At 44.8% G+C, this 14104-nt stretch overlaps 1 protein-coding gene across 10 annotated transcripts in view; it reads right to left on the bottom strand.

Moving 5' to 3' along the window:
- Positions 1-14104, bottom strand: part of LOC109412265 (nuclear factor of activated T-cells 5) — a 379626-nt gene that overhangs the window by 285412 nt on the left and 80110 nt on the right. For all 10 annotated transcript variants that reach the window (XM_062844140.1, XM_062844137.1, XM_062844136.1 and 7 more), the window contains one exon: positions 6469-6868. In XM_062844140.1, the coding sequence (XP_062700124.1) occupies positions 6469-6868 (400 nt within the window). The remainder of the gene's footprint in view (positions 1-6468; positions 6869-14104) is intronic.

Genomic DNA, 14104 nt, shown 5'->3' with positions numbered 1-14104 from the left:
ATTCTTACAGGATTGTCTTCAGGGGTTCCTCCAGGCATTCCTTCAGGAATTTTTCCAGGAATAACCCCAGGAATTCCTCCCGGAATTAATCCAGGAATTCCTCTAGGAATTCATCCAGGTATTCCTCCCGGAATTCATCCAGGAATTCCTCCCTGAATTCATCAAAGAATTATTCAAGGTATTCCTCCAGGCATTTCTCCAGGACTCCATCCAAGCATTTCTCCAGGGACACCTCCAGGAATTCCACCAAGAATACCTCCAGAAATTACCACAGGTATTTCTTCAGGAATTCCTCCAGGAATTCTTCTAGAAATGCTTCGAGGCATTCATCCTGGAGTTCCTCCAGAGATTCATCCAGGCTTTTCTCCAGGATTCCATTCAGAGACTCCTCCAGGAATACCTTTAAGAATTCCACCAGGAATTACTCCAGGAATAATTTAAGGTATTCCCCCAGACATTCCTCCAGGATTTCATTCAGGCATTCGCCAGGGACTCCCCCTGGAATTCCACCAAGAATACCCCACGTATTTCTTCAGGAATTCCTCCAAGATTTTTTTCAAAAATGGATCCAGGAATTCTTTTAGAAATTCCTACAGCAATTCCTCCAGGAATTTCTCCAAGAAGTCCTCCAGAGATTCCTGAAGACATTCTTTCAGGAATTTCTTCAGGAATTCCTTGAGGATTTTTTTGTCAGGGATTCCTCCGGAAATTCTTCCAGGGTTTCCTCCAGGAATTTATCCGGAGTTTTCTCCAGGTATTCCTCTAGGAATTCCTTCACGGGTTCATCCAGGGATTTCTTTAGGAATTCACCTAGGAATTGGTCCAGGAATTCTTACAGAATTCTCAGAACTGCTCCAGAAATTCCACAAGGAATTTCTCCAGGGATGCCTGCAGGAAATCCTTCAATTATTCCTTCACAAATTCCTCCAGGGATTCCTCCAGGAGATTCTCCAAGAAGTCCTGCAGGGATTCCTGAAGAAATTCTTTCAGGAATTTCTTCAGGAATTCCTTGAGGATTTCTGTCAGGGATTTCTCCAGGGTTTCCTTCAGGAATTTATCCAGGAATTTCAGGGAATTCCTCCTAGGATTACGCCAGAAATTTGTCCAGAGGTGCCTGAGGTTCCTGAGAAGTATCTTCCTCTAGAAATTCGTCCAGGATTTTTACAAAAGGTTTCTTCAAAAATTTCTCCAGTGATTCCTCCCCTAGGGAATCTTTCAGGGATTCCTTCAGGATTTTTTCCAGGATTTTCTCCAGGTATTCCTCTAGGAATTCCTTCACAGATTCATCCAGGCATTTCTTTAGAAATTCACCCAGGGATTGCTCCGGGAATTCTTCAGAATTCCTCTAGAGATTCCACAAGGAATTTCTCCAGGGATGCCTGCAGGAAATCCTCCAAATATTCCTTCACAAATTCCACCTATAATTTTTCTAGCAATTTCTCCATGAATTCCTCCAGGTATACTTTCAGAAATTCCACCAGAAATTTGTCCAGAAGTTCCTCCAGGGTTTTCTCTGGGAATTGCTTCAGGGATTTCTCCAGGAATTCTTCTAGGGAGTCCTCCAGGAATTCGTCCAAAAATTCCTCCAATGATTCCTCCAGAAATTAGTCTAGGAAATCCTCCCGGGATTCCTCATGCGATTTTCCAGAATTTTTTCCATGTATTCCTCCCATAATTGCTCTAAGGATTTCTCCAGGTAAACTTTCTGAAATTCCTCCAGGAAGTTCTACAGGGTTAACTCCAGGCATACCTGCAGGAATTCCTCTAGGGATTTTTCTAGGATTCTTTTTTTTTTTCAGGTATTGCTGCGGAAGTTCTTTCAGGGATTGCTCCCGGAATTCCTGTAGTGATTCCTTAAGAAATTCTTCTCGGGATCTTTTCAAAAAATTTAGAAATTCGTCCATCATCCTTTTCAGGGATTTACCCAAGAATTTTTCCTAGAATTACCTGAAGATTTTTGCATTTACTTGAAGGATTTCTAGAGGAATTCCTTCAGGAGTATTGGATTTTTTTAAGATAACTTTAGAGGGATACAGCAAACAGGGAGTCAGAAAATCCACCAAGAAGAAATCCAGGAATGAATCTTTAAGGGTGTTCGTTCACCGATTTATTCAGGAATCCATCCATGAATTCCTTTAAGAATACCCCTGCAGCTCCTACAAAGGAGTTTCTTCAGAAATTCTTCCTGCGATTCATTCAGGAATATATCCTGTTATTCTTTTGCAGTCGCTGTGACTTACTTCAACCATACAAGTTCTTATATGCTAGAAGCGTTTTGAGACATTTCTCCAAACAATTCTTCAGGAATTCGCCCAGAAAAGACTCTATCGGAATTCTCCCAAGAAACAATACACGAGTAAAAAAAATCCACCTATCTTCCAGAAGTTGGCCACCGCTGCCAGCACCACGCTGATGTGTGTAGAATAGGCTGATTTGTGCACAAAAAAATTCAGAAATTACTGCGGCAACTTCTCCAGCAATTTCTCCAGGAAATCCTTCAGGGATTCCTTCAAAAATTCCTCCCGGAATTTGTCCAGGAATTATTCAAGGTACTCCTCCAGGCATTCCTCTAGGATTTCATCCAGGCATTTCTCCAGGGACTCCTCCAGGAATTCCACCAAGAAAACCTCCAGGAATTTCTCGAGAAATTGATCCGGGAATTTCTATGGAAATTCCTACAGCAATTTCTCCAGGAATTCTCCCAGCGATAGTTCCATGGATTTACCTCAAGAATTCCTCCTGGGATTTCGCTGAGACTTTGTTGAGAAGCTCCTCCAGGCATTCCGCCTGAGCTTTCTCCAGAAATTCCTCCAGGTATTTTGTCAAGAATTCCCCCAGGGATGCATCCAAAAATATCTCCAAAAATTTCTCCAAGGATTCCTCCAAGAATTTCTCGAGAGGTTCCTTCAGAAATTTCTCCAGGGATTTCTCCCAGGATTCGTCTAGGCAATTTGTCCAGAAGTTCCTCCAGGATTTCCTTCAGCGATTCCTCAAGAAATTGCTTCAGGGATTTCTTCTGGAATTCTTCCAGGGATTTCTCCAAGAATTCTTCTAGGGAGTTCGTCCGGAAATTCCTCCAAGGGATCCTCCAGAAATTTGTCTAGAAGTTCCTCCCGAAATGTTTCTAGCGTTTCCTTCAGAAAATTTGCAAGGGATTCCTCCCATAATTGATCTAATGATTCCTCCAGGAATTCATCCAGCGATTCCTCCAGGTATACTTTCTGAAAACCCTCCAGGGATTCCTACAGGCTTTACTCCAGGCATACCTGCAGGAATTCCTCTAGGGATTTCTCCAGGAATTCCTTCGGGGATTTCTCCTGAAATATCCCAAGGAATTCCTCTAAAGATTACACCAGGGATTCCTCCAGTAATTTCTCCTGGAATTCTATCAGGGATTCCTCCAAGGATTTTTCCTGAAAGTTCTTCAGTAATTTTATGGAATTCTTACAGGATTGTCTTCAGGGGTTCCTCCAGGCATTCCTTCAGGAATTTTTCCAGGAATAACCCCAGGAATTCCTCCCGGAATTAATCCAGGAATTCCTCTAGGAATTCATCCAGGTATTCCTCCCGGAATTCATCCAGGAATTCCTCCCGGAATTCATCAAAGAATTATTCAAGGTATTCCTCCAGGCATTTCTCCAGGACTCCATCCAAGCATTTCTCCAGGGACACCTCCAGGAATTCCACCAAGAATACCTCCAGAAATTACCACAGGTATTTCTTCAGGAATTCCTCCAGGAATTCTTCTAGAAATGCTTCGAGGCATTCATCCTGGAGTTCCTCCAGAGATTCATCCAGGCTTTTCTCCAGGATTCCATTCAGAGACTCCTCCAGGAATACCTTTAAGAATTCCACCAGGAATTACTCCAGGAATAATTTAAGGTATTCCCCCAGACATTCCTCCAGGATTTCATTCAGGCATTCGCCAGGGACTCCCCCAGGAATTCCACCAAGAATACCCCACGTATTTCTTCAGGAATTCCTCCAAGATTTTTTTCAAAAATGGATCCAGGAATTCTTTTAGAAATTCCTACAGCAATTCCTCCAGGAATTTCTCCAAGAAGTCCTCCAGAGATTCCTGAAGAAATTCTTTCAGGAATTTCTTCAGGAATTCCTTGAGGATTTTTTTGTCAGGGATTCCTCCGGAAATTCTTCCAGGGTTTCCTCCAGGAATTTATCCGGAGTTTTCTCCAGGTATTCCTCTAGGAATTCCTTCACGAGTTCATCCAGGGATTTCTTTAGGAATTCACCTAGCGATTGGTCCAGGAATTCTTCCAGAATTCTCAGAACTCCTCCAGAAATTCCACAAGGAATTTCTTCAGGAATTCCTTGAGGATTTTTATCAGGGATTTCTCCGGAAATTCTTCCAGGGTTTCCTCCAGGAATTTATCCAGGAATTTCAGGGAATTCCTCCTAGGATTACGCCAGGAATTTGCCCAGAGGTGCCTGAGGTTCCTGAGAAGTATCTTCCTCTAGAAATTCGTCCAGGATTTTTACAAAAAGTTTCTTCAAAAAATTCTCCAGTGATTCCTCCCCTAGGGAATCTTTCAGGGATTCCTTCAGGATTTTCTCCAGGTATTCCTCTAGGAATTCTTTCACAGATTCATCCAGGGATTGCTCCGGGAATTCTTCAGAATTCCTCTAGAGAATCCACAAGGAATTTCTCCAGGGATGCCTGCAGGAAATCCTCCAAATATTCCTTCACAAATTCCTCCAGGGATTCCTCCTATAATTTTTCTAGCAATTTCTCCATGAATTCCTCCAGGTACACTTTCAGAAATTCCACCAGAAATTTGTCCAGAAGTTCCTCCAGGGTTTTCTCTGGGAATTGCTTCAGGGATTTCTCCAAGAATTCCTCTAGGGAGTCCTCCAGGAATTCGTCCAAAAATTCCTCCAGAAATTAGTCTAGGAAATTCTCCCGGGATCCCTCATGCGATTTTCCAGAATTTTTTCCAGGTATTCCTCCCATAATTGCTCTAAGGATTTCTCCAGGTAAACTTTCTGAAACTCTTCCATGAAGTTCTACAGGGTTAACTCCAGGCATACCTGCAGGAATTCCTCTAGGGATTTCTCCAGGATTTTTTGTTCCAGGAATTGCTGCAGAAGTTATTTCAGGGATTGTTCCGAGAGTTCCTGTAGTGATTCCTTTAGAAATTCTTCTTGGGATCTTTTCAAAAAATTTAGAAATCCGTCCATCATCTTTTTCAGGGATATATCCAAGAATTTTTCCATAATTACCTGAAGATTTTTTCATTTACTTGAAGGATTTCTAGAGGAATTCCTTCAGGAGTATTGGATTTTTTTTAAAGATAATTTTAGAGGGATACAGCATTCTTACAGGATTGTCTTCAAGGGTTCCTCCAGGAATTCCTTCAGAAATTCCTCCAGGAATTACCCCAGGAATTCCTGAAGGAATTTATCCTGAAATTCCTCCCGGAATTCATCCAAGAATTATTCAAGGTATTCCTCCAGGCGTTTCTCCAGGGACTCCTCCAGGAATTCCACCAAGAATACCCCCCGGAAATACTTCAGGTATTGCTTCAGGGATTCGTCCAGGAATTCCTCCAGAAATTGATCCAGGGGTCCTCCAGGCATTCCTTCAAGAATTACTCTCTAGGGATTGCTCTAAAAATTCCTCCAGGAATTCTTATAGGAATACCTCCAGGCATTCCTCCTGAAGTTCCTCCAAGGATTCCTTATTGAATTTGTCCAAGCATTCCTACAAGAATTCCTCTGGAGATTTCTCAAGGAATTTCTGTAGAGATTCCTCGAAGAATTCTTACAGGATTGCATTCAGAGGTTCCTCCAGGCATTCCTTCAGGGATTCTTCCAGGAATAACCCCAGGAATTTCTTCCGGAATTTATCCAGGAATTCCTCCCGGAATTTACCCAGGAATTCCTGCAGGATTCCATTCAGGCGTTTCTCCAGGGACTGCTCCAGCCCCTTCCCCCCCTCCCTCTAGCTACGCCAATGACTGTCCGAGGTACTATGCCTTTTCATGTCAAACATCGCGATGTGCACGAAACAAGTTCTGATAGCGCATCAAGCACCGTTCGAATTACATTGCACTTTCAATGTCCCAGGCCTCGCCCCGCATTGCACCACCTCACGGACGCGACGCGGACGGATCGTAAACAATTTCACACGCGTGTCAAAATCCCCCTTCGGGCGGGACCCCCACCTAGACATTCAGCTATAAGTAGCAGCGGCGGAAACGTAACGAATTCTTCCACAATTCCGCGTTGCGGTGGCGCATAAATTAATAGTAATACTGCAACTGCTAGCAGACCTCACGAACTGCAATTCACGGCGCATAAAGCGGTCGATCGCGGAGAACTTCAGTAGGTACCTTTAGGTATTCGTCGAGCAAAGTCTGCGCTTCTGTTGCGGAAAGTTCCCGCTCCCGGGAGAGGGTTTTAGTTGTTCCAGATCGAACCAACGCGAAAGAAAGTCGACGCGACACTCACCTGCTGTGATGGATCGGCCGACCTGCTGCACTGCCAAGCGAACCACTCGAGGTGGTCGTCGTCGTCGTCGCTGACTGTTGCTGCTGCTGCTGGTGATGGTGGTGACTGGTGCTGTCGATGCCCCGGTCAAAGCCAAGGCCGGAATCGTTGGAGTTATCACCGCTGGTGGCTGCCGTTGGGGGATGCTGCGGCGGTGCCGGTTGCAACCCGAACTGGGAATGTTGCTGAAGTTGGTGGTGCTGTTGCTGCCGGAGATGCTGCTTGGTGGCGGTCAGCTTACCGGCCACGGATGCGAGCTTTCCCGAGTGGACTCGGCCCGGAATGCGCTTCGACGGTATCCGTAATACTTTGCGGTGTAGTTTGGATGTGATGGTCGAACTGGGACTGAGAGATAGTTTCGCTGGAAGAGAGATTGGGAGATAAGTGAACGAAACGATTAGGAACACTGACAAGGTTGTGGGTTCGGAACGTTGTAACCGATTCAAAACATTTTCAATAGAAGATAATGAACATGAAATTCTCAGAGTCACCACGCAGTGAGTGATTCCTGAACTAAATTGTTTCCTATGCGAACGCTCTTAGTCTTCTGAGCAACTTTGGCGAAGATAGTATCCTTCTAAGTGGTCCAGAACGTGAGATATACGACGTTTAGACTGAACTGGAAGCTCCTAAGAACACTAGCGCCACGCAGTGAGTGATTCGCGAAGTAAATTGTTTCCTATGCGAACGCTCTTAGTCTTCTGAGCAACTTTGCCGAAGACAGTATCCTTCTAAGTGGTCCAGAACGTGAGATATACGACGTTTAGACTGAACTGGAAGCTCCTAAGAACACTAGCGCCACGCAGTGAGTGATTTGCGAAGTAAATTGTTTCCTATGCGAACGCTCTTAGTCTTCTGAGCAACTTTGGCGAAGATAGTATCCTTCTAAGTGGTCCAGAACGTGAGATATACGACGTTTAGACTGAACTGGAAGCTCCTAAGAACACTAGCGCCACGCAGTGAGTGATTCGCGAAGTAAATTGTTTCCTATGCGAACGCTCTTAGTCTTCTGAGCAACTTTGCCGAAGACAGTATCCTTCTAAGTGGTCCAGAACGTGAGATATACGACGTTTAGACTGAACTGGAAGCTCCTAAGAACACTAGCGCCACGCAGTGAGTGATTTGCGAAGTAAATTGTTTCCTATGCGAACGCTCTTAGTCTTCTGAGCAACTTTGCCGAAGACAGTATCCTTCTAAGTGGTCCAGAACGTGAGATATACGACGTTTAGACTGAACTGGAAGCTCCTAAGAACACTAGCGCCACGCAGTGAGTGATTCGCGAAGTAAATTGTTTTCTATGAGAAAGCTCGTAGTCTTCTGAGCAACTATGCCGAAGACAGTATCCTTCTAAGTGGTCCAGAACGTGAGATATACGACGTTTAGACTGAACTGGAAGCTCCTAAGAACACTAGCGCCACGCAGTGAGTGATTCTCGAACCAAATTGTTTCCTATGCGAGATCTTTTAGTCTTCTGAGCAACTTTGCCGAAGATAGTATCCTTCTAAGTGGTCCAGAATGTGAGATATACGACGTTTAGACTGAACTGGAAGCTCCTAAGAACACTAGCGCCACGCAGTGAGTGATTCCTGAACTAAATTGTTTTCTATGAGAAAGCTCGTAGTCTTCTGAGCAACTTTGGCGAAGACAGTATCCTTCTAAGTGGTCCAGAACGTGAGATATACGACGTTTAGACTGAACTGGAAGCTCCTAAGAACACTAGCGCCACGCAGTGAGTGATTTGCGAAGTAAATTGTTTCCTATGCGAACGCTCTTAGTCTTCTGAGCAGCTTTGCCGAAGACAGTATCCTTCTAAGTGGTCCAGAACGTGAGATATACAACGTTTAGACTGAACTGGAAGCTCCTAAGAACACTAGCGCCACGCAGTGAGTGATTTGCGAAGTAAATTGTTTCCTATGCGAACGCTCTTAGTCTTCTGAGCAGCTTTGCCGAAGACAGTATCCTTCTAAGTGGTCCAGAACGTGAGATATACAACGTTTAGACTGAACTGGAAGCTCCTAAGAACACTAGCGCCACGCAGTGAGTGATTCGCGAACCAAATTGTTTCCTATGCGAACGCTCTTAGTCTTCTGAGCAACTTTGCCGAAGACAGTATCCTTCTAAGTGGTCCAGAACACGAGATATACGACGTTTAGACTGAACTGGAAGCTCCTAAGATCACTAGCGCCACGCAGTGAGTGATTTGCGAAGTAAATTGTTTCCTGTGCGAACGCTCTTAGTCTTCTGAGCAACTTTGCCGAAGACAGTATCCTTCTAAGTGGTCCAGAACGTGAGATATACAACGTTTAGACTGAACTGGAAGCTCCTAAGAACACTAGCGCCACGCAGTGAGTGATTCGCGAACCAAATTGTTTCCTATGCGAACGCTCTTAGTCTTCTGAGCAACTTTGCCGAAGACAGTATCCTTCTAAGTGGTCCAGAACGTGAGATATACGACGTTTAGACTGAACTGGAAGCTCCTAAGATCACTAGCGCCACGCAGTGAGTGATTTGCGAAGTAAATTGTTTCCTATGCGAACGCTCTTAGTCTTCTGAGCAACTTTGGCGAAGACAGTATCCTTCTAAGTGGTCCAGAACGTGAGATATACGACGTTTAGACTGAACTGGAAGCTCCTGAGAACACTAGCGCCACGCAGTGAGTGATTTGCGAAGTAAATTGTTTCCTATGCGAACGCTCTTAGTCTTCTGAGCAACTTTGCCGAAGACAGTATCCTTCTAAGTGGTCCAGAACGTGAGATATACGACGTTTAGACTGAACTGGAAGCTCCTAAGATCACTAGCGCCACGCAGTGAGTGATTTGCGAAGTAAATTGTTTCCTATGCGAACGCTCTTAGTCTTCTGAGCAACTTTGCCGAAGACAGTATCCTTCTAAGTGGTCCAGAACGTGAGATATACGACGTTTAGACTGAACTGGAAGCTCCTGAGAACACTAGCGCCACGCAGTGAGTGATTTGCGAAGTAAATTGTTTCCTATGCGAACGCTCTTAGTCTTCTGAGCAACTTTGCCGAAGACAGTATCCTTCTAAGTGGTCCAGAACGTGAGATATACGACGTTTAGACTGAACTGGAAGCTCCTAAGATCACTAGCGCCACGCAGTGAGTGATTTGCGAAGTAAATTGTTTCCTATGCGAACGCTCTTAGTCTTCTGAGCAACTTTGCCGAAGACAGTATCCTTCTAAGTGGTCCAGAACACGAGATATACGACGTTTAGACTGAACTGGAAGCTCCTAAGAACACTAGCGCCACGCAGTGAGTGATTCGCGAACCAAATTGTTTCCTATGCGAACGCTCTTAGTCTTCTGAGCAACTTTGCCGAAGACAGTATCCTTCTAAGTGGTCCAGAACACGAGATATACGACGTTTAGACTGAACTGGAAGCTCCTAAGATCACTAGCGCCACGCAGTGAGTGATTTGCGAAGTAAATTGTTTCCTGTGCGAACGCTCTTAGTCTTCTGAGCAACTTTGCCGAAGACAGTATCCTTCTAAGTGGTCCAGAACGTGAGATATACAACGTTTAGACTGAACTGGAAGCTCCTAAGAACACTAGCGCCACGCAGTGAGTGATTCGCGAACCAAATTGTTTCCTATGCGAACGCTCTTAGTCTTCTGAGCAACTTTGCCGAAGACAGTATCCTTCTAAGTGGTCCAGAACGTGAGATATGCGACGTTTAGACTGAACTGGAAGCTCCTAAGAACACTAGCGCCACGCAGTGAGTGATTCGCGAAGTAAATTGTTTCCTATGCGAACGCTCTTCGTCTTCTGAGCAACTTTGCCGAAGACAGTATCCTTCTAAGTGGTTCAGAACGTGAGATATACGACGTTTAGACTGAACTGGAAGCTCCTAAGAACACTAGCGCCACGCAGTGAGTGATTTGCGAAGTAAATTGTTTCCTATGCGAACGCTCTTAGTCTTCTGAGCAACTTTGCCAAAGACAGTATCCTTCTAAGTGGTCCAGCCAGAACGTGAGATATACGACGTTTAGACTGAACTGGAAGCTCTTAAGAACACTAGCGCCACGCAGTGAGTGATTCCTGAACTAAATGGTTTTCTATGAGAAAGCTCGTAGTCTTCTGAGAAACTTTGGCGAAGACAGTATCCTTCTAAGTGGTCCAGAACGTGAGATATACGACGTTTAGAATGAACTGGAAGCTCCTAAGAACACTAGCGCCACGCAGTGAGTGATTTGCGAACTAAATCATTTTCCAAGCGAAAGCTCTTAGTCTTCTGAGCAACTTTGCCGAAGACAGTATCCTTCTAAGTGGTCCAGAACGTGAGATATACGACGTTTAGACTGAACTGGAAGCTCTTAAGAACACTAGCGCCACGCAGTGAGTGATTCCTGAACTAAATGGTTTTCTATGAGAAAGCTCGTAGTCTTCTGAGAAACTTTGGCGAAGACAGTATCCTTCTAAGTGGTCCAGAACGTGAGATATACGACGTTTAGACTGAACTGGAAGCTCCTAAGAACACTAGCGCCACGCAGTGAGTGATTCCTGAACTAAATGGTTTTCTATGAGAAAGCTCGTAGTCTTCTGAGCAACTTTGGCGAAGACAGTATCCTTCTAAGTGGCCCAGAACGTGAGATATACGACGTTTAGACTGAACTGGAAGCTCCTAAGAACACTAGCGCCACGCAGTGAGTGATTCCTGAACTAAATTGTTTTCTATGAGAAAGCTCGTAGTCTTCTGAGCAACTTTGGCGAAGACAGTATCCTTCTAAGTGGTCCAGAACGTGAGATATACGACGTTTAGACTGAACTGGAAGTTCCTAAGAACACTAGCGCCACGCAGTGAGTGATTTGCGAACTAAATCATTTTCCAAGCGAAAGCTCGTAGTCTTCTGAGCAACTTTGCCGAAGACAGTATCCTTCTAAGTGGTCCAGAACGTGAGATATACGACGTTTAGACTGAACTGGAAGCTCCTAAGAACACTAGCGCCACGCAGTGAGTGATTCCTGAACTAAATTGTTTTCTATGAGAAAGCTCGTAGTCTTCTGAGCAACTTTGCCGAAGATAGTATCCTTCTAAGTCCAGAACGTGAGATATACGACGTTTAGACTGAACTGGTATCCCTATAACTTCCCTGAAGAAGACCCAAACCAAGGGTCGAAACGTCAGATGAAATAGTATCACCCCGCTTATAATTTATCTGGACCGAAAAACCAGTCATAGAGGGATAACTCTGCCAATCCGTCGGTCGTTTCCACAATCAGCTTGGAGAAATCTCTGCATGAATTCCTGGTGGATGTTTCTAGAGGAATCTCTGGAAGAATCTCAGGAGGAATTTTTCGGAGAATCTCTGGAGGATTTCCTGAAGGAGTCTCTGGAGGTATTCCTGGAGAATTCTCTGCAGGTATTCCTGGAGGAATCTCTGGAGGTATTCCAGGAGGAATTTCTGGAAGAATTCCTGAAGAAATTTCTGAAGGAATCTATGGAAGAATTCGATGAAGAACCAATGGCGGACCTCCTGGAGAAATCCCTGAGGAACCCTTGGAGGAATTCCTGGAGAAATCTCTGGTAGATGCTCCAAAAGAAATCGCTGGAAGAATCACAGGAGGAGTTTTCGGAAGAATCTCTGTAGGATTTTCTGAAGGAATCTCCTGAAATTCCCGCAATAATTCCTGGAGGAATTCTTTGAAGATCCAATGGAAGTTCTTGGAGAAATCTCTGGAGGAACTCCTGGAAGAATCTCTGCGGAATTCCTGGAGGGATCCCTGGAGGAATTCTTGGAGATATCTCTGGAGGAATTCCTGATGGATGTTCCTGGAGGAATCTCTGGAAGAATCTCAGGAGGAATTTTTGGGAGAATAGAAATTCTTGAAGGCATCTCTGGAGGTATTCCTGGAGGAATTTCTGGAGGTATTGCTGGAGGAATCTCTGGAAGAATTCCTGAAGAAATTTCTGCAGGAATCCCTGAAGAAATCCCTGGAGGAATTCCTTGAGGAACCAATGGAGGTTCCTGGAGGAACTCCTGGAGGAATCCCTGAGGAATTCCAGGATAAATTCCTTGAAGAACCCATGGAGGTTCCTGGAGAAATCTGTGGAGCCACTCCTGGAGGAATTCCTGAGGAATTCTTGGAGTAACCCCTGGAAGATTTCCTGGAGAAATCTCTGGAGGAATTCCTGTTGGATGTTCCTGTAGGAATCTCTGGAAGAATCCCAGAAGGAATTTTAGGAAGCCGGGGCCCGTGGCGTAGTGGCTATACGTTCATTTCATAAGTGGATGGTCATGGGTTCGATCCCAGCCCCGGCACTTGCAATTTTTCGTCAGTTGCTCTTCCCCCCGAGAGCGGTTGACACCTGACCCTCCTCTGCGCATATGTTCTAACGGACCCGGAAACTTGGATATCGGCTAACGGCAACTCATAATGGACCCCCAATCGGACTGGAAAAGGAACAAGAGCCACACATCAACATCCTCGTGCTCATCATTCTACCATGGACAGGGTAGAAAAGTGACAGCAGTGCAAACGCAACCAGTTCGATATAGTAGAATAAGAATAGAATACATTTAGGCGCTGTACAAAGTGTAAGTGCAGCCGCCAATTGGAATCGCTCATGCAGTGCCCTAGTGGACTGCAGAGCTGTAAATTAGGCTAAGTGATTGAAGAATAAAAAATAAAATTTTAGAAAGAATCTCTGGACAATTTCTTGAAGGAATCCCTGGAGGTATTCCTGGCGGAATCTCTGGAGGAATTTCTGAAAAAAATCCCGAAGGAATTCCTGAAGAAATTCCTGCAGGAATCCCTGGAAGAATCCAGGGGTTCCTGGAGAAATTTCTGGAAGAATCCCTGAGGAATTCTAGGATGACTTCCTTGATGAACCAATGGAAGTTCCTGAAGAAAACTCTGGAGGAACTCCAGGAGGAATCCCTGAGGAATTCCTGGAGGAATCCCTGGGGGAATTCCTGGAAAAATCTCTGGAGCAACTCCTGGAGGAATTCTTGGAGGAATTCCTGATACTTGCTCCTGGAAGAATCTCTGGAGGAATCCTAGGAAGAATTGTTGAAAGAATCTCTGGAGGATTTCCTGAAGAAATTTCTGGAGCAATTCCTAGAGGAATCTCTGGAGGAATTCCTGAAGAAATTCCTGAAGGAATCCCTGGAGAAATTCCTGCAGGAATCCCTGGAGGATTTCTTCGGAAAACCCTCCAGAGATTCTTCCAAAAATTCTCCAGGATTCTTCCAGAGATTCTTCCAGGAATTCCTCCAGGGATCTCTCCAGGAACCTCCATTGGTTCTTCAAGTAATTCATTCTGGAAATCCTCATTGATTCCTCAAGGAGTTCCTCCAGCGATCCCTCCTGGAAATCCTCCATTGGTTCTTCAAGGATTTCCTTCAGGGATTCCTTTAGGAATTTCTCCCGAAATTCCTTCAGAAATTTCTCCAGCAATACCTCCAGAGATTCCTTCAGGAAATCCTCCAGAGATTCTTCCAAAAACCCTCCTGGGATTCTTCCAGAGATTCTTCCAGGAACATCCACCAGAAATTCCTCCAGACATTTCTCCAAGAATTCCTCGTGGACATAAAAGTGGCCATCACCGACGAACCAGGTTCCCGGTACATTCCGGAACGT

Source organism: Aedes albopictus, chromosome 1, assembly GCF_035046485.1.
Source record: "Aedes albopictus strain Foshan chromosome 1, AalbF5, whole genome shotgun sequence".
Classification (NCBI taxonomy): domain Eukaryota; kingdom Metazoa; phylum Arthropoda; class Insecta; order Diptera; family Culicidae; genus Aedes; species Aedes albopictus.
This window is presented reverse-complemented; position numbering and strand designations above follow the sequence as displayed.